The sequence below is a fragment of the Leptopilina boulardi genome, unplaced genomic scaffold (assembly GCF_019393585.1).
Source record: "Leptopilina boulardi isolate dan_hultmark-lab unplaced genomic scaffold, ZJU_Lbou_2.1 LbouV2_112, whole genome shotgun sequence".
Lineage (NCBI taxonomy): Eukaryota > Metazoa > Arthropoda > Insecta > Hymenoptera > Figitidae > Leptopilina > Leptopilina boulardi.
The window spans coordinates 1869133-1893428 of NW_026137655.1; the positions used below are offsets into that span (position 1 = coordinate 1869133).

The window sequence follows — 24296 nt, forward strand, 5'->3', positions numbered from 1 at the left end:
ATCTTCGTCAAAAGAATCTCTTGAGAGGAAAAAATCTTTGCCCGAAAATATAAGAAGAAAACAAAAGAAGAAAACTTGCCAAGAAAAGATATTGTCACAGGAAAAGATATCTTCACAGGGACAAATATTTTCAGTAGAAAAAAAGAATTCTCAACAAATTAAAATTTGTCAATCGACTGGAATACAAACTTCTCTTATTGATATTCCACGTGAAAAAATTCAAACACCATTCAATGAAGAAGAGAATGACAAAAAAATCAACGCATCTGCCAGTGTCAATAAACTAAAAAATTTTAATTCTAAACACTCGGGAAATGAATTGAATTTTGAAAAAATATCTTCTGAAACAAATAATGAAATGAGTGAAACATTAAAAATATCTTCATTGTACAAAAAAATTTTAAATGGCGAGGAAGGAATGGATTGGGAGACTTTTCAACAATTAGTGGAAACATTACATCCACCACAACGTGAATTGTGGAAAGACGTGTGTAATGTTGTGAAAAATGAAGCGAAACGTGTATCAGGAACTCAAGTTTGTATTGAAGTTAAATCAATATCTTCGAAAAAGTCAAAAATAAGAAAAAAAGATGACAGTGTAAATAAAAATAATGCAAATGAAATTTCTATCGAGATGGATATGAAATTAAAGGATGTTGAGGATTTTTTTGAAAAAAAATTAAGAACATGTCTGATTAATAATAGAAAAATGAGGACAGTAAAAATACACGAGAAAAAAATAACGTAAGTTCATTTTTTTAATTATTTATTTTAATGTCTAAAATTTACTTTCATAATAAGAAGATACATAAACTTTGTGATTAGAAAAAATTGTAGAAAATTTAGAATGAATGAAAATCAGGAAAAATAATGAATATTAAAAGTGTCGATTAGATGGAATAAAAAAAAAATTAAAATCGAAGGGAAATATCTTTATTAAAATAGAAAATTCTTGAAAATGTAAGGCACTTGGATGTTTAGATTGGGTTGGTCCAGCGACATACAGCAGTTTCCTCATAGCTGATCGATGAACAGCGGCGCATTGGATTTCCAAAGAGTCGCGCGCGCATTCCCATTCTACTTTTTCACGGAAAGTACATCCCTTATATCATCCCTCTTAGTCCACGAATCACCCTCAGGTGACACAGATCTTCCTTTTAGAAAAAAGGGGGGCGAAAAAAAACAGAAGCAGGTTTCCCTACTCAAAAATGGCGAAAGTGTATCACTAGATCAAAGTGACACGTGATCACCTATATTATAGATATATAGAAATGTCAATCATAAATATTTTTACTATGGCATTATTGACAATCTGTGATTGTTTCCTAGTGCAAATAATAAATTTTATCAGTGTTGGCGCGAATCCACGTCTTTTTAACTTTTCTCCCCCTCGACTTTTAACAATATCCAAACATCTCATTATGCACTGATTTTACCCATATTTTAATAAGTAATTTCACTTGATTTTTTTCTTTGAAATTTCTATTTTATTTTTATTTTAAGCAAATTTTTTTTTTTTTTTAATTTATTGTAACTGACAATTGTAATTTTAATAAATATGTATAAAATAAAATATTTTTAATTTATTTTTTTTTTGAAAATGTTAATTTTTTCTTTTTTTTTTTTTAGAAAAACTTAAAATGGAGCAACGAAAATCTTTGGATGCAAATGCTATTGAACAACCTCTGCCTATTCCAATTCAATTGTATCTTTGGTCCCAACTTCGGTGGGTGATGAATATTTTCAATAATTATTAATTTTCTTCAAAAACAAAAATGTATGAAAAAATTAATTTGTAATTTTCAGGCCTTTCACTCGTTCAAAACTCGGCAAGCTACACGAGGCTTCATGTGTGGTGAGATTTATTTTACATAATATTATTATTTTAACTTCAAATTAAATTCTCTCCTCCCCCCTAAAATTTATTTTTTCTACTTACGAATTAATTATTATAAATATTAATTCAATTTGAAATAATTATTAAAACAATTATTAAAATTAATATTGAAATAACCTTTAAAAATTAATATTCAAAAAAATATTTTAAAAAATTGTTACAAAATTAAATGAAAATTTAAAAAAAATAACGTAAAAACTTGGTGTTAAATTGTAATTTAGAAATGTATTCGCACTGCAAGATTTCTATTGTAAATATATATTTTATTGATAACCAGAAAAAATATTTATAACAAACAAGATAAAATTTAATTTAAAGAAATGGAATATTTTTTCTGGTTTATTTGCTATATATTTTCTATGTATATATATATATATATATATCGATAAGCCATTTACACCCGTGAATTATTGCAATATAATAATTTCCCTTTGATAATTAATTTTATTGAGATGTTGGGATGACCCTCAATAAAATTATTATCTATCCGATAATCAATAAATTAATCGAATTAGGTTAGCAAAATCATGCTTCAATTTTAAAGGGAAATATACTTAACAAAATTATTTATTATAAAGTTTATTTAAATTTTGTTCTCTTGTAAAAATCGGAAAGATGTTTCAAATTGAAACATTGTGTCTAAAAAAAGGAAATAATATAATATTTAGACAATTATTCTGTAAATTCTATAAATTTTGTTCTCAAAATCTATTTGCATAGAAAAAAATTTAAATAATCCTGGAATGTTGGAATATTTCAATAATTTTTCAATCTAGAATATTTTACAAAAGTGAGATATTTCAATATTTCCGGAATATTAATTTTAAATATTCCGTACTACTTGAAATATTATATAGTAAATGGAGCAAATCCTTATAAAAAAAAATCCTCAATTACCCCGATGACCTTATCCTGCCTGAGCTACCTGACCTGCACTAACAAAAAAAAAAAAAACTCCACGCGGCCGTCTCCACGTGTCACCTGCAGTTCTGTCAACACGCGCCCGGTCATCATGTAAGTTCGCTGTCCTTTTGCCACCTGCTTGCAAAAAAAAAAAAAAAATAATAACCCGTCTGGCTGCATGATATCGTACAGTATTTATAACCACAAGATCAATTTCCAACACATCGCTATATTTTCTCGTGACAACAATTCACTATCATCTCTTAAATATAAATACAATCATCACTCCCCCTATATTATGTAAATTTTTACAGTTGCACGTGTTTAAAATAACTTTCAACTTGATATGTCAAACACATTTTGTTATTTAATTATTATATATACAACAAAATATTTTGTTTTAACAAAATAATAATTTTTTATATTAGTAAATTAAAATTTTATTATAATAAAAAATTATTGATTAAACAATTTTGTTTTGCAAGCACCAAATTATTTTTAAAAAGTATGCAATTTATAATTACACATGTTAAATATGAATGTTTATATATTTCTGAATGGCACCACTAAAAAACAATTTAATTCATTTTCTAAAATACCCAATTACTTAAATTATATATGACAAATATTAATATATAATTAACAAATCACTGACACCATTTAATACAATAATTCGTATAAGAAAATAATTGTTTCTTCTACGTAAGATCATCGAACAATCGACATTTGATATATACAGTAGAACTAAATGTATTAGCTTTATTTTAAACAAATTATCGCTATATTAATTAATATTATTGTACTATTTTTCTAAATTTGAATCATTGACAAATTTCCATAAATGACAGTTTAATAAAGTTTTGTTATTTTTCGACTTATTTAGATTTAATGCGATGATTCAAATTTAGTTAATTTTCTTTTTACAAATATTTTATTCAATTATTACATAATTGTAATAAACATTTCTGTTCATTATAACATTTTGTAATATATAGTTGTAATTGTTGCTTATTAACATTTTGTAAAGTAAGTTGAATTTTATATTTTACAGGAATTTTTTTTTAAAAGAAAAGAATCAGTTTCGGTTTCTTATTTAAATAAATGAACATAAATTTAATTGACTGATTTTTTTCTTTATAAATATTGCATATTTTTTTGGATTTATTTTAATTTTAGTATTTTTTTTTATTCTATTTGTAATTATTGAGTAATTCACATGTAATTGTAAAGTATATTTAAATGTGATCTAATTACTACACATGTTTTGGTACTGTTTTAAAACAATGTTTTTATCATTGTAAATTTTTAATTCATTGTTATTAAAATAATAATTTATTTCATGCAATATCAATGGCTTTATAAATAGGAAATGAAAGAAGCTTGCACGGTAAATATATATTTTTTTAAATCACTTACAATTTATTTAAATCAGAAGATAATTTAATAAATTTCATCAAATAATTTAATAAAACTATTTTTCTTTTTTTTAAGTCTATGGAGAAGGTGTTGGTCCAAAATCTGCACAATGAACTCACACCATCTTTAAGAAAAATGTTGGCCAGCATCCCGAGGTGGCGTTTGATTCAAGCAGCTCTTCCTGTTGTTCTTCATGCCACTTCAAACGTTTTAAATTGCAAGTGAGTTGTTTTTTCCTAAAAATTTTTTCTAATTGTTAAAAAAAATTCTTTTTATTTTGATTTATTATTTTAAAATTTATATTTAATCGTAATTTGATCTTTCTTCCATGATCATTTATCTTAATTATTTAATTGAATATAACAATTTGGTAGTTTACAAATTTTATAATTTTTTTTAGGAAAGATCTGCAAAATTTAGGCGCAATGGAAACAACTTTGTTATATATTTTACATTGGATTTTGTTGGATTCAGCTGAGGAATGTGCAGACTCCGATGGTGACATCAATAATCCATTTTATTATCTCTTTTCAATACCTACTATGACGGTAATAGTATTTTCTTTTTAATTTCATAACTTTAATTTTCAATTTTTTAAAGATTTAATTAGTAATCAAAATTATTTTTTCAGGTTTTTGTTTATCTTTTTGCACCAATGTGCAATCATTTAAAGGACATTGATTTCAAATCAAATCTTCGTTTAGAAAATGGTTTGAAAATATGGAATGCCATGTGTGAATTTCGTCATCCTGAGGCTTCATGTTTTACGGCTCATGTTCGTCCAAAACCAAGAGCACTTTGGAGCAAATCAACAAGAACCACGAAAAAGCAACAAGTCCAAGATGATGTTTTTTTTGGAAGTAAGAATCCTGCTTGTTTTATTATATTATAAAATAACTATTATTAATTTTTCTATTTATTTTATTTATATTTTCTTTTTAAAAAATCAAATTTTCAAAATATTTCTTATTTAATTTTTTTTTCAGACACAGACAGTCCGCCGAGTCAAACAGCGAGTATATCAGACTCGAGTTTGGTGCCGTCAACGAAACTTCAAGACGATGAAGTAAATATTTTTTTTTCATTTCCTATCGCAAATTTTTTTAATAAATAAAAATATATTTTTTTAAAATTTCTTTTCTCTTCAGGGCTCCTGGGTTTCATCACCGAAAGATACAGTATTTCCGGAAACTATTCCGGAAGAAAGTTCGAGTACAGAGGACGAACATGTTGTAAGATTTTTTCTTTTTCTTATTTTTTTTCTCTAATGTAATTTATATTTTTCTTAAAAATCAATTACCATCGTTTCAGGTCATATTTAGGCTTCCATCATTGAGTGAATCTGATAGAATAATTGACGGGGTAAAAGAAGTTTCAACAATAATTGCAGTGAGTGGAAAGAAAACAATTAATTAATTTTTAAATTTGTTTTTAGTTTTATTATTTTATTTTGATAATAAAATATTAAAATTTCTACTATTGTAATTAGGGTGATGCGAGTATTTTTCACGTTGCAATGGGTGGAAGGACCAGTTCAAGATCGACTGTTACAATAGAGCAAGTCACTGCCATTTCCGGTTTGGATACTTGTCAACACATCGATGGAAAATCGAAAAAAGAAAGGTAATAATTTTTTTAAATAGTATTCAATATTTTCTAGTTTCAAAACAATTTTCTATTTTTACACAGCGAGTTCGATAAAGAGAAAGACGAAAGGAGCTATGGTTATGATGAAATGAGAGAAAAAACCCCATTAAATCAACGATTTTCAAGCGATGGATCTGGATCTAAAGGATCAAATGTTGATGTTGATGTGCGTGCAGCAACTTTTCTCGATGTTTCTGTTTTAAGGTGCCTTCTTGTAGCCCAATGGCAAGAGGAGGGCATTTTTTGGGCTCTTCAATATTTACTCAATAGGTATAACAAATGCTTTTTTTTAATTTTATTATAAATTGAAATGAAAATGTCAATTTTTTTCGAATTAGGTTGAAAAGGATCAATGAACAAAGTTCAGTGCAACAAATGCCACGACGTCGTAGTAATTCTCTTCCAATTCCAAAAATTGAGGTTTCGATTTATCAAAGTCCTGAAATTAAAAAGAAGGACGACGGAAAGGAAATTATTGAAATTCCCGATACACGAGATACGTCTGTTCTTGCCGGTAAAATATAAATAATAATTAACTAATTAGTTTGCAAAAAAAACAATTTCTTTTATTAAATTTACAGAAAGCAGTCATACGAGAAGAGCCAGTGAAAAATCGAAAAAACGAATGAAAATTGCCGATTTAAAAGCCTTTGTGGAAACGAAACTTCTTTCAAAATCAGAAAAGGCCTTAGAAAAAATTGGCCAAGAAGAATCGAAACCTCTTCAAGAACAAGTAAATATTAATGCATAAAATATATTTTCCAAATTGAAAATTTAAATTTTTTTTTATTGTTCAAAAGGAATGTCACAGAAGTTTAGACACGGGAGATGATCATTTGACCAGACAAGGTTCAACGTATTCGAAAATTTTCGATGCCAAAGATGTCGATCACATTCATTTTCCCACGAATTTAATTAAGGGGAAAAGCATGCCAAGTTTGAGGTAAAGAGAAACATTTTTTTTCTAAATCTACATTTTATTCTTTTTATAAAAAATTACTATATTCTAATATAATTTGTTTTTTCTTATTGACAATTTTAAATATCCAATTATCTGTGTACTCTTTTTTTTAATTGTCTTCAAAAAATGTCTTTATTTTCAAAAAAAAACTTTTCTTACTGCGAGAATATTTTTTATTTATTTAGAATTATAAATATTGTTAATATATACATATTTTTTTTGTCTTGCAATTTAAGAATTATTTTTAGAAGTTTCGATATATTTTTTTCGATTCTTATAGTCATATTAGCTACTTCATGAGAAATGTGAATCGTGTAAATATATTTCAGTTATTAGAATCTTTATTTTAGAATTATTGAAAAATTATTAGAATGGTTATATTAATAAATTAGAATGATTATTAATAAATTAGAATTGTTTTTAATAAGTTAATTAGAATTTTTATTGTCGAATAATTAGAACTATAGATTAGATAAGAATCGAATTGTAAATAACACTAGAAATTTTATTACAAATAAATTTTGATTATGAAAAACAATTTAAACGAATTTTTTAGATAGAAATCATTAAAATAGTTTTTTTTTTAATTTTACAATTAAGTAGATAATTAAACGAGAATCAGAATTAATTGAACTAAATTTTCAAATTCTTAATTTTAATCTTAATTTCAGTTCTTCGCAGTCGATAGAAATAAATTCGCGTTTAAAAGAATATGATTTTTTTCTTCTTCTAATATTTTCTCGTTCTTATTCGTAATTTCTTTCTCTCTGTATGCCTTTTTCTATCTCTCGTACGTCTTTTCACCCCGAACTCGTGCTCAGCTGCTTGATTAACGAGCTGACCGCGGGAGGGTAAGTCAACAATTAAATCTAAAAACGAGACTCCACTTTTGTAATTATTATTAATATTATTATAAGTATTCACGCTTTTCCTTCTACCTTTATATATATAAAAAATAAAACTTTACACCATTTTATAGCTACAATCGAGCACGAAAGCATCAATCATCAAGCTTTTATTAAATCAGTGCTTCAAAAAAAATTCCGTAGATTTTTTTTTAATAGTTTACTACGCTTCAAATATTCCGCAAAAACAAAATAATTTAAAAGAAAGTAATCTAAGAAAATTTAAAAAATAATTTTAGCAATTAAAAATAATTAAATTATTTTTTTAATTATTTTGCCATTCTTTTGTAGTTTTAAAAATTACTTTTAACAATTTTTCTGAACAGAAAATAACTTTCCCAAAGTTTTTTTCTTTTATTTTTGGTTCCTTATGAAACAATATTTATTTTTTACAATTGAATTGTTTTGATTCTTGAATTAAAAAACTATTCTTAATTAATTAAATTTAAATCACATAAGATAAAAAAAATAAAATAATAGCATGGAAGCATAATAATATAGGTCAAAAAGTAGAAAAGAACGTAGATGGTAATTTGCCTATGTATTATATAGAGTTGATTGCTTGAAAATTGAAAAAATTGGCATGGAAAATTATTGAAAAATGAAGGAGAAATATTTTTGAACGATATTGATTTAATAATTTTTCATTATAGATACATTGGTGATACGAAGGTAGAAAGAAAACAGAGTAACGTCTATAGTCCAATTTATTCTGCCCAAAATCCTATAATCACTGTCACGGAACATACACCAACGCCATCGCCAGATTTTACAAAAACACACGTGAGTTAGAAGAAAATTATAATTATATTAATATAATTTACTTTGTGATAATTAAATTATTATTTAATGATTTATAATCCATTAAAGAAATAACAAATTTTGTTTGTCTAGGGTTCAATTGACAGTCAATTAGATGCAATTGGAATTCATGGATCTCGATTAGATTGCGATAGAAAACCAAGTCTCACAAGATCACAAACCGATTCAAATATTACCTATACAGGCGATGAAATACCCGAAGCTCCAGGTTCTGCAAAATTTATCACCAAAGAAGGAGATTTAGATTTTCGAGTCGTTCTACGAGTGAGTTTATTATTTTTCTCCACGATTTTTGTCATAATTTCAATTTTAAATAAATATTGACATTTTTACAGGCGGTTCATAATGTTGCTCTTCGAGAAACAACATTTTGTACACTTCGAGTATGTGAATTAATTCTCAATTTGGTTGTTGCTCTTATCGAAGTCGGTGTACTAAAACAGTGCCTTCGCGAAGAATCCATGGATTATTTCAATGGTAATTATTTATTTTATTTTATAATTTTTTAATTTAGTAATTTAAATTAATTTTTTTTCAGGTGACAAATTCGACACGGAGAGCAAGAAACAGGATTCAATAATAAATGAACCTGGTCCAGGACATCCGGAAGAGACACAAAATATACGTAAAGGCTCTGATCATAATATTCTAATGAATTGCGTGATAAGGGTAATAAAACATCTTGGATGTCCTCATGGATGTTCGGATGGTATTCGTGGACCACAAGCCGATCTCTGTCGCTCACAAGCACAATCAATTCTTACTCGTCTTCATAAAGCTAGTCCCAAACAATTTGCAAAATTATTACGTGTTTTAATTCGCGAGCTACCAATTAATGAACTTTTGGATCTTTTTCATTCTTATGTTGGATTCTGTTTGGAGCCGAGTTCACTTCTTTCTCCTCTCAGTGAGTTTGGTTATTTTGATTTTTTTTTTGTTTATTAATTAATTGACGAATTTATTATAATTAGATCAAAAGAGAGGATCAAGTAAATCGCCGGACTCAGTGCCTCAAGGGAGTTATGCGACGAATTTTGGTGCAGGATGTGGAGCATCGGGTCCAGGAAGTTCTCCGTCAGGAAATGCGGCATCAACGACACCGGGAACATCGACAAATGCGGCTTCTTCGACGTGGACAACTGCTGCTGCTGCAGGTGGTGGTGGTGGTGGTGGCACAACACCATATAGTAGTCTCGGTGCACCAGCACATGGTTTTCGTAGCATTGAAGGACAAATAATGGCCTATATGTTTAAACCGTTTGTCACACTTTGTGTGCAAAATATTAAAAAACTTAAATCACAGGATAATATTGCTCTCTATTGTGATGTACGACAATTTATGACGTACGTGAAGGAGGCGCATGGGGGAATATTTCGCCGTGTTGTTCTTAGTGGAATTTTAGACTCATCAGATTTGCCTAATAAACGTTGTAATAGTTACATTCAAACCACTCGAGTTATCAGGTACTATTTTTTCGATTTCTTTTTTTATCTTCCATTATTTAACATTTTTTTTCGAAATGGGGGATTTTTTTTTCTCTAGACACATGCACCCGGCAGATTTGGAGGAAAATGCAGAAGGAGGAGAGGCCTATGGAGCGGATGATAGGGGCACGCGCAAGTTTCTTTTTAAAAAGAGAAGCGCTTCTTCGACTTGCGCGGTAAATATGACTCGCAATTACAAGGGAGAGTTGCTGGTAAGATTCCAGTTTAATAACAATTTTCTAAATGTGTAGCTGAACTTTCTTTTTTCCTCTCCTAGAGAAGCACTTATTTTAATTTAAAAATTATTTATCAATTATGAAAATATATCGAAAATTCAAAGCATGTATATTAGAGAAAGAAACAAAATTATTATTTAATTAAAACAAAAGCACGAACAAATTTTTAAGTTAAAAAAAAAAAATGAGAAAAAAAAAAATTTCACCCCTGATTTATAATCAGGAAGGTACACATCCTTAGCAACTCTCTTAGAGTTTCACACATTATTTGTAAATAAATTTTTTTTGCGATAACTAATATGAAATTATTGATTCATAGAGTTTAGTGGAGACAGACGGAAGCGATGAGAATCCAAAAACAAGTCAAAGTCCTTTAGGAAATGTAAGGAAAAAACATCACGTTCTCACTCCTCGACAGAGTGAAAGAAATTTGGAACTGGGCGAACCTTTTTCAAGACCGAAATCAAGAAAAACGACTCGTCAAAAAATTGGTGGCATAGGTAAATATTCAAATGTTTTTTTTTTTATTAATTATTTAAATTTATGATTTTCAACAAATTATTTTAGTAAATTGGTTCCGGAAGGAATATGGACGAACTGAATCAACTGATAGTCATGACAGTAGCGAATCTCCAACTGAAAGTAGTTTTGTAAAACAACCGAGTTTAAGACGTCGTGGAAGACAACGGGGAACATCCAGAACTACCCGAGGGTATTTATAATAATTAAAAAAAATATTATTGAATTTTATTGTTAATAGTTTTATTTATACTGATTGTGAGATTCTTTTTTTCAGCGTAAGCCATACTTTACAGAAAGCGAAACGTCGAATGGAAAATCAGTTGAGTAAAATTGGTTTAGTTAAGGGGAAGAAAAAAGAAAGTATGGAAGAAACACCAGGGAGTTGTAAGTTTATTTTAATTTAATTTTTTTTTTACAATTTTTGTTTAATTGTTTTTTTAAATATATTTTTCTCTCTATAAGATTTCAGTCGGAAAAATTCTTTGGAAACTGGTGAAGCGTCAAGAGATTCAGAATATGTAATTTTAAAAGAACGACGTTTAGTTCCACGAGGATCAGTTTTTGATGGAATGTTGAGATTTTCTTTCTTATTGGATACGTGTCAGCCTGGCTCTGTTCCTGATCATCATTTAATGGCTGCTCTTCTCGATTTGGTTAGTTTAAAATGAAAACAAATCGTTTTAGCAAAAAATACAAAAATAAAGTAAAATTGATTCAAAAAATAATTTTATTTATTTTCAGCCTTACGCGCCAATAGTCGCTAGAGCGACAATGTTTTTGGAGTGCGCACATTTTGTTCATCAATGTAATAAAGGACATTGGCCAGCGTGGATGAAATTGAATTTTCCATTATTTCGTCCTTCAATGCCTTTGAATAATCGTTCAACATCAACTGGTCTCAGACGAACGCATCTTTTACAAAGATCAGCTGGAAAATTATTTTATCAATGGGCTGAAGTAAGAATAGAAGAAATTTTGTCATTTCTTTTAATAATAATGAGAATTTTTCATCTTAAAAATAAGAATCTTTTTTTTAATCTTTGTTTAGGCAATTGGAGCACGTTTAGATGAATTTCTCGTGGAGGACAAAAAAGTAATGGAGAATGCGTCAGCTGTTGTTTTAGATGAATCGAAACATCGTGATTTAATAATTGAAGATGAAGAAGAAAATTTTCTCGATGACGGTATGTATTTTTTAATTATTGAGTTTAATATATTTTTTTTCGAATATTTGGATAAATATTTAAACTTGAAATTAAATATTTTTAGCAAGTGTAAATACTTATGGCTCGTCCTGTCCGGTGTCATTGAGAATGGTTGCCTGTATGTTATTACTTGAAATCACAGCTTTTCTTCGTGAAACTTATCAAACTTTGCCAAAATCAAATAGAATGTCAACAAAGGAAAGACCACCACCTTGGGAAAAAATGTATAGTCGTGAAGCTAATCGTCGATGGAGTATGGCTTTATCTTCAATGGGTCATTCTCAGACTTCGGCACAAAGTCTTCAATCCATCGCTGGAGATCGAGAAACTGGTAATTTATTAATGTTTAAAATTTAATTTTTTTTCACAAAAATTGCAATTTAAAAATGTTAAAAATTCATTTTAGAAAGAAAAATCAGTTTCGTTTTACATGAGCCTGATAATGAATCGGAAGGTAGCAGTAAATCAAATGTGACAATTCAAGGTGAAGAGATACAAAATAATGAGAAAGAGAAAAATAAACGTATGCAAGCACCGCAAGGAAGACCATTTCTTCTACGTCGTGGGACAACTGGTAATGCAAATACAGGATCATTTAAAAGAAGAAGTCTCAAATTGAGAAGAAATACCAAAGAGGGCAAAGATATAGAATGTGAGGCGTGTAAGTATTTCTTTTTTATTGAATAAAAAAAACATTTTTATTATAAATATATTTATAAATATAAAATAAATATTTAGATGTAGTGAAAAGAGCCGATTCAATTCAATCGAAGAGAAAAGTAAGTTCACTATCAGATCGTAGTGATACTTCAGAACCGGGACTTGGTGGTGAAGTAAGTGGTGAGGAATCACCGGGTATTTTAAGTGACGATCAACCACCCGAGAGTCCAAGTGACAGTAACGATACCGATGAGACAAATAAAAATTTTCCCTGGATGAGAGTTATGGTACAAACAATGAATGTCATGAATTTTTATTGTTCACATCAATATTTTTGTCATCCATTTTGTCATCGACGACAAATGAGAGCGTGCAGTCGTTTAATTCAATCGGTGAGAAAAATTTATGGTGAAAAATTTGGTATTCTCAATGGTAATGATATGTTTGACACTGAAATGGAGAAAAAAGAAAATGGAAAAAAAGAAAAAAGAAGTCGTAAAATTTCTGATCAAACGAGCGGTCAAATTTCACCCAAGAGAAAAGATAGTCTTGGTCGAAAGTATAAGTGAGTATTTGGAAAAAAATTTTATTTTGTAAATTTTCTACTTTTTTGATTTTTTTTTTTAATTTTTAGAATTGATAAGAATCCAGAAGGATCGCAGTCGGGACGTTTGACAGGTGGAACGCGTGACTCGTCGAAAGATTTGGCTGATCAGGATTCGGAGCGCGGTGCTGAAACTTCGAAAATTATTGGTCCCGATGAGGAGGAGGATAGTGATATGGATAAGGAACCGTCGGCAATTTTAAAATATGTTCAAACACAAGTGAAGAATGCTTTTCATGCACCATTAGCAACTCTTGTTAAAGGCGCTGTTGTTATGTCTGACGATTTATTTGTCGATGTACTACCAGTTGCATGGGAACTTTTATTAGAATCAAATCAGGAAGTTTGTGCCTCGGCAGCATCGGTTTTTATTGTTGCCGCCGTTCGTGCTCCAAATCAAGCGAGTGAATTAATGCATCAGGGACTACAACATAATAATACATCGATTCGAATTAATTCTATTTTGAGATTTCAAGTTTTGTGGAAACTTCGCTATCAAGTTTGGCCCCGTATGGAGGAAGCTGCTCACGTTACGTTTAAAGTGCCTCCACCTGGTATTGAATTTACTCTTCCGTCACCGAAAATTGGCATTGAATCATTGCCCGTTGTTGATCCGCCCTGGATGCCGCAAGTGAAGACAAAAGTCGAGGAAGTTACCATCAGTCAGGAACGTCACGTGAGTTATAAAAATAATTGCTAATAAAAAATAATTAATTCTCGAAATATTGTGGGTTGTTAATTTTTTTATTTACAGAGATCATTCGTAACAGCTACGAAAACGAGGAAAAAGCAACAAACTGAATTAATAAAAAGAGCATTGCAAGCGCAAGATGACAAGAAACGTGAGGAGAGGGAAAATTTTCTTCTCACAACAATTCCGATTACAATTCAAGCTGCTCATGAACCCAGTCCAGTTGGTGATGATCACGACGAAGGTATTTGATATTTTAATTAATAAAAATTTATAAAAATGAGTATGAAATAATTTTTTTTTATTTTAAATTTAGGAAATGTTGATGAGGATGGCGGTGATTTAGTTCCGAGAAATTTATCTCATCATGGACAATCAGCTCTTTCTTTGTTTCCATCTTCATTGTGTTCGGCTATTGTGCAAATTATCACACTTTTGGATGATGCTGCAGTTTCAACTGATGGAAATGCTGTTTATGAAGTTGCTTACCATGTAATTTGGAATTGTCTAGTGGAAGACAGTGCGCTTTTTCTTCGTTACATTCTCGAAAGATTGACAAGAGAGAAACAGGAACAAATGTTCAAATTATTGAGACATCTTATTAGATTTATTCCAAAACTTCCTCAACAGGCGGCGTTTGCCCTTTATAATTACATAATTGGTTATATAATGTTTTACGTTCGTTCTCCGCATGAAGAAGGACAAAAATTAATTGGCACTGCACTTTCAATTTTGTGGATGGTAATTAATTTTACAAGAAAAAACTTATTGAAATTCTAAATTTATTTAACATTTTTTTTTTTTTTATAAATAGGTGGTACACAGTGTTCATGGAATAATGTTTAAAGATTTAAAACAAATTCTCAGAAAAGAACAATGTGATGCATCAATTCTTTTGACAGCAAATGTTCCGTCAGCGAAAAAAATTATTGTTCATGGTCCTCAAGATCCTGATGCTGGAGGAATTCCTTCTCAATTTCCTGTTCAGGAGGATACACAATTTTGTCAAATACTTCGAGAATCTTTAGATTTCTTTGGAATTGAAGAGATCAAGCATAAGGAATATTTTCTCATTGATTATAAAACACGTAAGAAAATATTTTTTTAATTAATATTTGTAAATTTCTCTTATTTTCGAATTTTCGTGAAATATTTTTAATAATTGAATTGTAAATATTACATAATTAGATCAAATTCACAATCCTTCATCTTACGTTCGGGACTATTATTTCTTCAAAAGATCACAATATCCACAATTGGAATTGGTACACATGAAACCGGAGGATGCTTTTAATGCCCTACAGCGTCAAGAATTGTTGCATAAATTTGTGGAAGTAGGAAAAGTGATGCTTACTTGGGCAATATTGAAAAATGTCGATATGGTTGTTCAGAGAGTTGTTTTTTTACACGAAGAACTCATGAAATTACCATCTTTCCCGAGAAAAGCTTTGGAAGCTGATCTTGATCTTTACAAAGGTGGAGAAATGGGAAGAGTGAGTTAATTGTTTTATTCAATTTTTTTTATTTTTTTTTTTTGTATTACTGAGGAGAAAATTCAATTTTTCAGGAACTTCTTGGTTTGGATGTAATGCACAAATTTATGTGGGTGAGATTAATTGCGCGAATGTTTGAGGCAATGGCGGGAAATTTTGCCTATTCGGGGGATATTCATTTATTTTTAAATGTACTAAATGGTGCGGTTATTCTTCATAGTCAAGATTCGTGTATTTTGCGATATGTCGTTGCGACTTACATTAATGCAGCAACAAATTTTAAAAATATTTTCTCCATCAATGGATATTTATTGATTATGCCAACACTTTTGCAACTTTATTCCACTCATCAAACGAATAAACTTGTGACGACAACGGTTGAATATGCTGTGAAGCAATTTTATCTTTTGAATAGAAAACCCTTTATTCTTCAAATGTTTGGAAGTGTATCGACAATTCTCGATACTGATGTCACAAGCGCTGTTGGCGATGCTCATAAAGTTCCGTCGACTTGCCTTTTTAATTTACTTCTCAGTTTGGAAGATCCTTCGCCGGATCCTTTGAATATAGGAGAATTAGTGAGAGAAGAAAAACCACTGAAGGCAATTGATTTTTGTTATCATGATGAAGATGAAAATGTCACAGTTCTCGATTGTATTTCTCTTTGCGTGATGGTAATCGCATATTCAGCTGATTCGATAAGAGGACAACAAATGCTGGTAAGAATTCTTTAAATTAAAAATAAATTCGCTAGTTGAATACATTTTTTTTTCTTATCGTTAGACAATCCTAGAAGCTATTCTACCTTGCTATGTGCAAAAAATTCAGCAACCAACCTACAATAGAGAGGGACGAACTGAAAAGGAAGTTATCAATCAATTGTCCATTTGTGTGAGGACTCTAGTCAACAATTCCGAAACACTGACAAAGTAATTTAATTTAATTGTTTTTTTTTATTATTATTAAGAACGTTTCTTAAAGTTGACAACATTTTTTTAGATATTATAATAGGCCTCAAAAATTGAGCCCAGAGCATAAAGGATCAAGTCAACGGAATTATGGTAAAGGTCCATATTCACCGGGTTTTGATTTTGAGGATGAAGCTCATGTGAAATACATGGAACACAATAAAAATCGAAGTCTCTATGAGCGCGACATTGACGACACTGATAGCTGTCATAAAAATGAATTTCGAAGACCAAGGGACACTTTATTGAATATGGTCGGTGATTTTGCCGCTCGTTGCTCTGTTCGACTTGTTGATCTCAATAAAAAATCCCAAGATGTAAAAACTATTGAGATTCTTGACTCGAAATGTCACGTGGTGAGTGAAATTAAAAATTTGTAATTTTCAATAAAAATTAATTTGCAAGTAAAAATAAAAATTAATTTTCTAGCGATTAGCTGACATTGCGCATAGTCTTTTAAAAATTTCGCCCTACGATCCAGAAACAATGGCTTGTAAAGGATTGAAAAGATACATGAATGATCTTTTGCCATCGACAGAATGGTCGAGTGACGATTTAAGACCTGCTTTAACACTAATTCTACGGCGTTTGGATAAAACTTTTAGTAAAATTTATAAAAAAGCATCGATAAGAAGAAATACTGATTGGGATGCTGCGAGTGATTTATTAAAAGGCGTCTATGAAACTTTATTGAAATGTCCCTATATCGCTCATTTTCAATATTTGAAAACTCTCCTGTCTACTTGTCAGGTAATTAACTAAATTACAAATTATTATTATGGTAATTACATAATTTAATATATTTTTCAGGCGATTATAATTGGCGATATAACGGGAATTGAAATGACTTCTTCAGCGTCCACTGCTTTAATGTCAAAAATTCCTCCACAACATTTTTGTTCGACTGTTTTGAGATTAATTTCTCTGCATGTTATTTCGCTGGGCGAAGGATATTCTTTAGAAAATGCATGCGGTAGTCATGGAATGTTTGCAAATTACACGAGAACGGAAAATATGTTATTAAATTTTTTGATTCCCTTATTTTTACGAGTTGGCACTGGAAGACAAGGTATAAATATTATTTTTTAAATTTCGAAACAAAAATTAAGTTAATTTCTTTTTTTAGATGTACCACAATTGAGAACTGTGGACATTGGCTTTGCCTTAACTGCAGTTTTAAATACTCTCTGGCCAGCGGGAGCAAGAACTTTACAGATACATTATCAAAGTTCAAAAGGAGGACCAGATATGAGAGCCGGAAGTTTGACATTCGCTGCTCGAGATGCTAAACTTCCTACGAAAATATCTATCACCTTGTATCAAATTGGATTTTTAGGTAAAATATCATTTTTCCATATTTTTATTATTTTTTAATTTTATAATTTTCCACTGTTCTTTAGCTTTGAAAATAATAACAATTTGCTTCGAGAGAGAATTAACGACAGAATGGCCAAAAATTGCAAGAACAATGAGATTATTGAATAAACGAAATGAAGCGTCATTGTATTTATGGGATTTTTTGGAATTTGTCGTAACACATCGTACACCACTTTATATTCAAATGATGCCATTTATCGTTCAAAAAATTGGTCAAGCTCCAATATCCGAACACGAGCGTAATATGCAGAGTATTATTCGTGAAAAAATCAACGGTGACTGGACCTGTGTACCAAAATCACGTGGCACTTTACTTGTCGATCTTATTCATGATTTAAAAACATTGAAAGAACAAATTGAAAGTCGAAAAATTGGTAAGATAAAACACACTTGGCTTCAAGTAGATTTAGGTTTTGCAAAAATGGTGACGAAATCGGGAAGTGGCATGTTATTCCTCTTTATTTAAAGGTTTAAAAAACGTAAAGACCAAAATCTTAGCTGATCCTTTTCTCAAGTTATTGTCAAATTAAAATTTTTTTAACGAAATTTATAAAAGATAATAAGAGAATAATTATTGCACATTAGTTTAATTAAAAAATTTAATGTTTTAGTAACAATTAACTATCTTAAAAATAACAACGAAGATATTTTTCTTAATTATTTTAGTTTTAATTAACAAATTTAACACATTGGAATCATCGACAATTTTCTCAAAGGCGTTTTGAAGAGAACTCGATTACTGCTTTTTTGAATCGAATTAAATAGGTAGGATGGTCAATCAAATTAATTTTGTAACGCTCCCAAAACTTTAAAAATTCTCGGTGAATTGATTCACCAGCTTGTTCTGACCACAAACCTAAACCACGATTTCCTAAAAAACTCAAACTTTCTTGAATGTGTGATGTTTTTGCAAAACCTAAATCTACTTGAAGCCAAGTGTGCTTCGGGTACGGAAGCTACCGAAACTTTAAAAATCCATGTCACAGTATCACACATTCAAGAAAGTTTGAGTTTTTTAGGAAATCGTGGTTTAGGTTTGTGGTCAGAACAGGCTGGTGAATCAATTCACCGAGAATTTTTAAAGTTTTGGGAGCGTTACAAAATTAATTTGATTGACCATCCTACCTATTTAATTCGATTCAAAAAAGCAGTAATCGAGTTCTGCCGTCCCAACAAGAGTAGCAGTAACTACATTTTGGTTAAGTCACTTATTGGTGGCAGTGGCAGTGGCAAGTAGGTGACTCATCCTAAATGCAGATACGGTTATTCTTGTTGGGGCGGCAGAGTTCTCTTCAAAACACCTTTGAGAAAATTGTTGATGATTCCAATGTGTTAAATTTGTTAATTAAAACTAAAATAATTAAGAAAAATATCTTCGTTGTTATTTTTAAGATAGTTAATTGTTACTAAAACATTAAATTTTTTAATTAAACTAATGTTCAATAATTATTCTCTTATTATCTTATATAAATTTCGTTAAAAAAATTTTAATTTGACAATAACTTGAGAAAAGGATCAGCTAAGATTTTGGTCTTTACGTTTTTTAAACCTTTAAATAAAGAGGAATAACATGCCACTTCCTGATTTCATCACCATTTTTACAAAACCTAAATCTACTTGAAGCCAAGTGTGAAAAAGTTATAGTAAATGAGTAAAAAATTTTTTAAGTTTTAAAAAATATAAATATTTTTTTTCCAGATGAAATGCAACCGGAACCAAAGAGAAGTGTAGCGGAAATGCATATTACAAATGAAGGTGGACCGAGAACACAGAGACCGTCTTTATTGATTGATCTTCTTACTGGTGATCTTGGCTCTAGATCAAATCGAACACCAGCAGAAACTCCAGTTTCGCAATCGACTGGACCGCACACAGCTGGACATTCATCTCATCATTCCACAAATTCGAGTAGTACGACAAAAACTACTTTAGCCGGTCAATCAACATTTAATGGAGCAACTAAACGAGGTGAGAAAATACAAGTATTTTTTAGAAGTAATACACGAAATTTGTAAATCTATTTTTTTTTTTTTGAATAAATTAAATATAATTTATTTAAATTCTATATTAAAAATTCCTTTTTAGAATCGATTTCAAGTGTCAGTGCTGGATCAACGATTCTACGTGATGGAAACGATATTGTTCCATCTGGCGAAGGACAATCTGATTCAACACCTGGAACAGGTATTTTATTTTCTGTGAATAATTTTTCAAGATAATTTCTAAATTAAAAATCCTATGGATTTCAATTTTCATTTTAAACAAGTATTTTCTGTTTTTAATCAAATTAAAAAAACTGTTTTGAACGTTAGAAAAATATTTTTTGCCTCTTTAGTAAAAATGTTGAAAAAAATTTTTTTTTTTTTGGTAAATATTAATTATAAACTATCTTTTTTTTGGGGGTGAGTTAAAAAGATTTATAATTTTGTTTTCATAACGATTTGATTGTATTCAAATTGATTAATTGATTACTTTAATTTTCGAAGTATAATAATTTAATGCGCCGCAGTGTTTTTTTTTGCTATTTAATTCAGAGTTGTTTCGAAGCAGCGCTGTTGATTGTATACAGTGTCGCATTTTGAATTTTGCTTTTCAACCACAGTTGGATCGAGCCATTGTCTATCGGACGCTGTAAAAATTTGTTTTCTATATTTTAAATCATAAAATTATGACAATAAGTATTACGAATTTAATTGGAAAAAAAATAATGTCTAGATTAGAGAAAAATTCATTCTTGACAAAATTGATCAATGAGTGACTTCTATTGCCAGCTAGGGAGCAAAGGTAAGATTGAATCTCAACGAAATTTTACTTTTTCATCATACAGGATTCGGAATGATTTTCATTTTTGAAAAAAATCATTTTTAAGTATTTTATTTCCTTTTTTTTTTAAATATTTGACAATGTTGAAATGAAATGAAATTTATTTAATATTTAAAATTCTTATCATATAGTTTATTTCTTACAATTTTTTATAAAATAAAAAAATTTATAAATTAAATTTTCATCTGAAATTCCGAACCCTGATAAATATTTTATTATAATTATGTCCTGCTGTGTACCCCATGCTTTTTTAAAACCTTTTTTCTTTTTAACCGTAAGGCCCAATTACCTATAAACACTTCCTCAAGTGACCCTTTGAACCCTGTATACGTTAAAAGGTCTGTAAATTCACTGTCGTACCCCCCCCCCCCCCCGCCCGTAACACCCGTTACATAATTACTCTAAACTATATAGCAGTATATTAGACAATGGTAATTTCCAACAGTTGGTACCCTAATTTCATCTTTTAGTGCTCTTATAGTTGCTTCGACTTTTCTGTGCTTATATATTTTTACCATTTCAAAAGAAAAACAAACAACATTCATTAACACTTGTGTCGTCTATTTTTTTCAAAACTAACATTTACAAGTATGTTTAATTAATAAACATTATTTAAAATTTTTTTTTTTTTATTGAAAATAATTTTTCTCCAAATACTTTAGATATTGAAAATAATAATTTTCAAATATTTTGAATATATTGAGTAATTATTTTAAAAATGGCCTCCTCATTGTTTTAAATTATTTTCATGTTTCATCTTCTTTTTTTGTTTTGAAGGTAAGCCAAAACTGCGCTTTGTCTCTTCTGTAGAGTATAGAAACTCATCAGGTAATTTTCAATTCATCCCCCTAAACAAAAATTCATATCCCTTCAAATGATACTAAATCCTGAAAAAAAATTTCCTTTTATCAAATTAAAAAAAGAAAATAACTTAAAATATAGTCATTTGTATAGCGATCATTACATAATGTTCCATAAAATACACTAAGTGAACATTGCATGTTTTTTTTATAGATCATTTTTGATCGTTATGATTTATTATAGAAGATCAGTTTCCCATTGGCAACGATTTCTTCGCTTTTATATTTATAAACTAAATTAAATTTTTATTGCTTAAATGGATTCAAATTAAATGTTAAAATTGTTTTACTTTTTCCTTTATGTTAATATTAAATAGTTTTTTTTTTTTTTTTGATAATTAGAAATTTAAACTAAAAGTAATAATAATAAAAATAATTTAAAAATAGGTTTCGAAAAAATTGATTTAGTATACTAAAATAGAATTTTGACTAGATAAAATTAATATAGAATTTATTTTCTCTCCTTCCTTATTCTCTTGATGGGATTTATTAATCTTTGCATGATTAAAATAATGTCATAGAATAGGAGAAGAAGATTATTCTTATTTTTATGAAAATGGAAAATAGCGTGAAAAAATAAATTTAATTCACAGGCGAAACTATGACGGGTCAATTGAGTCCAGACAAACCACGATTACACAGATCAATGGGACAAAGCAAGAGGACATTTCGTCTGAAGAAGAGTCGAAGAGCTCACATTGAGGTAAAGTAATTTATCTCTGTGTTAAACTATTTTTCTTTTTTATATTCTTCTTCTTCTTTTCTTACTACTCATAATTCTTCTTTAGGTCACTAGAGAACACAGTTTCCCTCCTCATTCTCATCACAGTCTGGACACAAATTTTCATCTACCACCTGACTTTCAAGTAGGCTTTTTTAAAAAAAAATTTTTTTTACTTAAAAAAAGAAACTATACTTATTTTTATTTAAAAAAAATTTTTATTAATAGAATAGAAATTGTCCATTAAACATTTTTCAGTTAAGATATAAAAAATTGAAATTTTTAGATTATTCAAACGAAAATCGAACAGGAAACATCACCTGTCGTATCATCTCCATCTGCGAGTAAATCTGAGCACAGTGGTAGTCAACAACAGAATCTTCTTTCTTCATCTTCCTCTCATCATCATCATCATCATCTTCGTCCTCAATCTGATGTCTCGTTTGACGAGGATACTTCGAGTACATCCGGCTATCGTGAATCGTACAGTATTGTTTCGCTCGTACAAGGACCATTAGCATCACCCGTACCATCAACCAGTAGCACTGCAACTAATTACACCGATTGTTCTATCAATGGCATTGGTGGTGAAAAAACGGCTCAGGATGAAGACACCTTGATATAATTGCCAACGTTCCACACTTTTTATTTTGAAAATCATCTACAATAAACGGTAATTCATTATAATTAACATAATTGAGTTAAGTTTTATCATATGGTGGTAGCCGAAGAATAGATAAAATTTTATGCAAACTTTAGTCTGGAATTTAATGCAATAACTTCTGATTAATATAAATTTTTATTTTAAGAACATTTAATTGTCTTAATTTTTCAAATAACGAATGCGAGCTAAAAATTAGTTACTTTTTTCTTTAATTTCACAATAAATTTTAAATTAATAATACCTTTTTTGAAATTAAAATAAAATTAAATACTAAAGTTTGATTTAAAAATAAAGTTTAATGAAAAAACAGAGTTTATCTGAAGTTATGTTTAAAAAAAATGTTTATATTTAGAGAGTGATGAGAAAACTTTTTCGTCCAATTGTCAAATAATGAATGGTGAATTTCTCGCAAAAGAAATTAATTAATTAATTGATAATTGTTATTTAATTGATAAATAAATACTTTGTTTATTAAATAACGATTGCTAAGTAATTGAGTAATTTAATAAATAATAGAAAAGTCGATCCTATAGTGAAGAAAAACACCCCTGTGATTAATTATTATTTAGAGATTTTTACAAAAATTGTTAGCAACGAAAATTTGTAGCTATTTTATGATGTTAGAATTAATGGAAAATAATATATATATATTAATGTAAAAGTATATATATACATTTATACAATAATTGGAGACTGTTAATTGTTATAATAAAATCTCTAAAGAAGTCATTACAATTTTTTAAAATTTACTGAAATTAGGTCATTATCCGCCTCACATTTTTGAGGCCCCCCATCCAAATATTAATAAATATTTGTACTATAAAACAATATATTATTTATTACTAATTTTGTTTTTAAAACACAATAATATTATGTCACATTTTTATTAAATAATTGATTATAATTAAACTTATTATTTCCTATTATCTTTCAGCCTTTAAAAAATATATACATTTAGTTTTAAATATTTACATAGGTATATTCTACAGATAAGTTAAAAATAAAGGCAAAAAATTTTGTGTAGATTAAATATTTATCATTATCGATAACTACTATTATTATTTTTAAACTTCGTTTAAATATTAGTTGCATTTAAGTGAAAAAAAAATATTGGAAAAATTTAGAATTAAACAATTTACTACTTACTTCATATTTTTCAGAATTTCTTTTTTAATATCTTTAAAAAAGAGTGGGAATAAATACAAGGAAAACACTGAAATAATATATTACTTTTTAAACATTTAGTCTAGTTAGTGTAAGTGTGGAAACAAATAAACTTAAACAAAATAATAATAATTAAATCAATTATTTTGATAGCATAAAGAAAAATTGATTCTAAAATTTAATATTAAAAAGTTAAAGTGCAACAATATTAATTTCAAATTAAATATAAAATTTAGGACAAAAAAATATAAGCCCAAAATTAAATATTAAAT

At 28.9% G+C, this 24296-nt stretch overlaps 1 protein-coding gene across 2 annotated transcripts; it reads left to right on the forward strand.

Moving 5' to 3' along the window:
- The first annotated feature begins 1108 nt into the window (after positions 1 to 1108).
- Positions 1109 to 23589, forward strand: LOC127280719 (protein unc-80 homolog). Of its 2 annotated transcripts, none has more exons than XM_051303940.1 (50): positions 1109 to 1450; positions 1630 to 1726; positions 1807 to 1855; positions 2885 to 2911; positions 4167 to 4187; positions 4292 to 4437; positions 4617 to 4764; positions 4848 to 5076; positions 5203 to 5282; positions 5365 to 5448; positions 5528 to 5605; positions 5706 to 5839; positions 5906 to 6133; positions 6202 to 6377; positions 6445 to 6596; positions 6664 to 6806; positions 7646 to 7675; positions 8383 to 8512; positions 8624 to 8815; positions 8887 to 9028; positions 9090 to 9458; positions 9523 to 10015; positions 10095 to 10248; positions 10592 to 10772; positions 10840 to 10984; positions 11069 to 11178; positions 11257 to 11447; positions 11536 to 11751; positions 11843 to 11978; positions 12064 to 12330; positions 12406 to 12660; positions 12738 to 13224; positions 13294 to 13939; positions 14018 to 14198; positions 14271 to 14695; positions 14769 to 15042; positions 15143 to 15447; positions 15522 to 16166; positions 16231 to 16376; positions 16447 to 16771; positions 16845 to 17165; positions 17226 to 17484; positions 17542 to 17751; positions 17816 to 18166; positions 19491 to 19760; positions 19878 to 19976; positions 21393 to 21443; positions 22069 to 22178; positions 22264 to 22341; positions 22483 to 23589. In XM_051303940.1, exons 2-50 carry the CDS (start codon positions 1641 to 1643, stop codon positions 22819 to 22821), a joined length of 10314 nt encoding a protein of 3437 aa, XP_051159897.1. In that variant the 5' UTR covers positions 1109 to 1450; positions 1630 to 1640; the 3' UTR covers positions 22822 to 23589. The 2 variants fall into 2 exon arrangements, with proteins under 2 accessions (XP_051159897.1, XP_051159906.1); XM_051303949.1 differs by having other exon boundaries at positions 10095 to 10212.
- Positions 23590 to 24296: the final 707 nt, after the last annotated feature.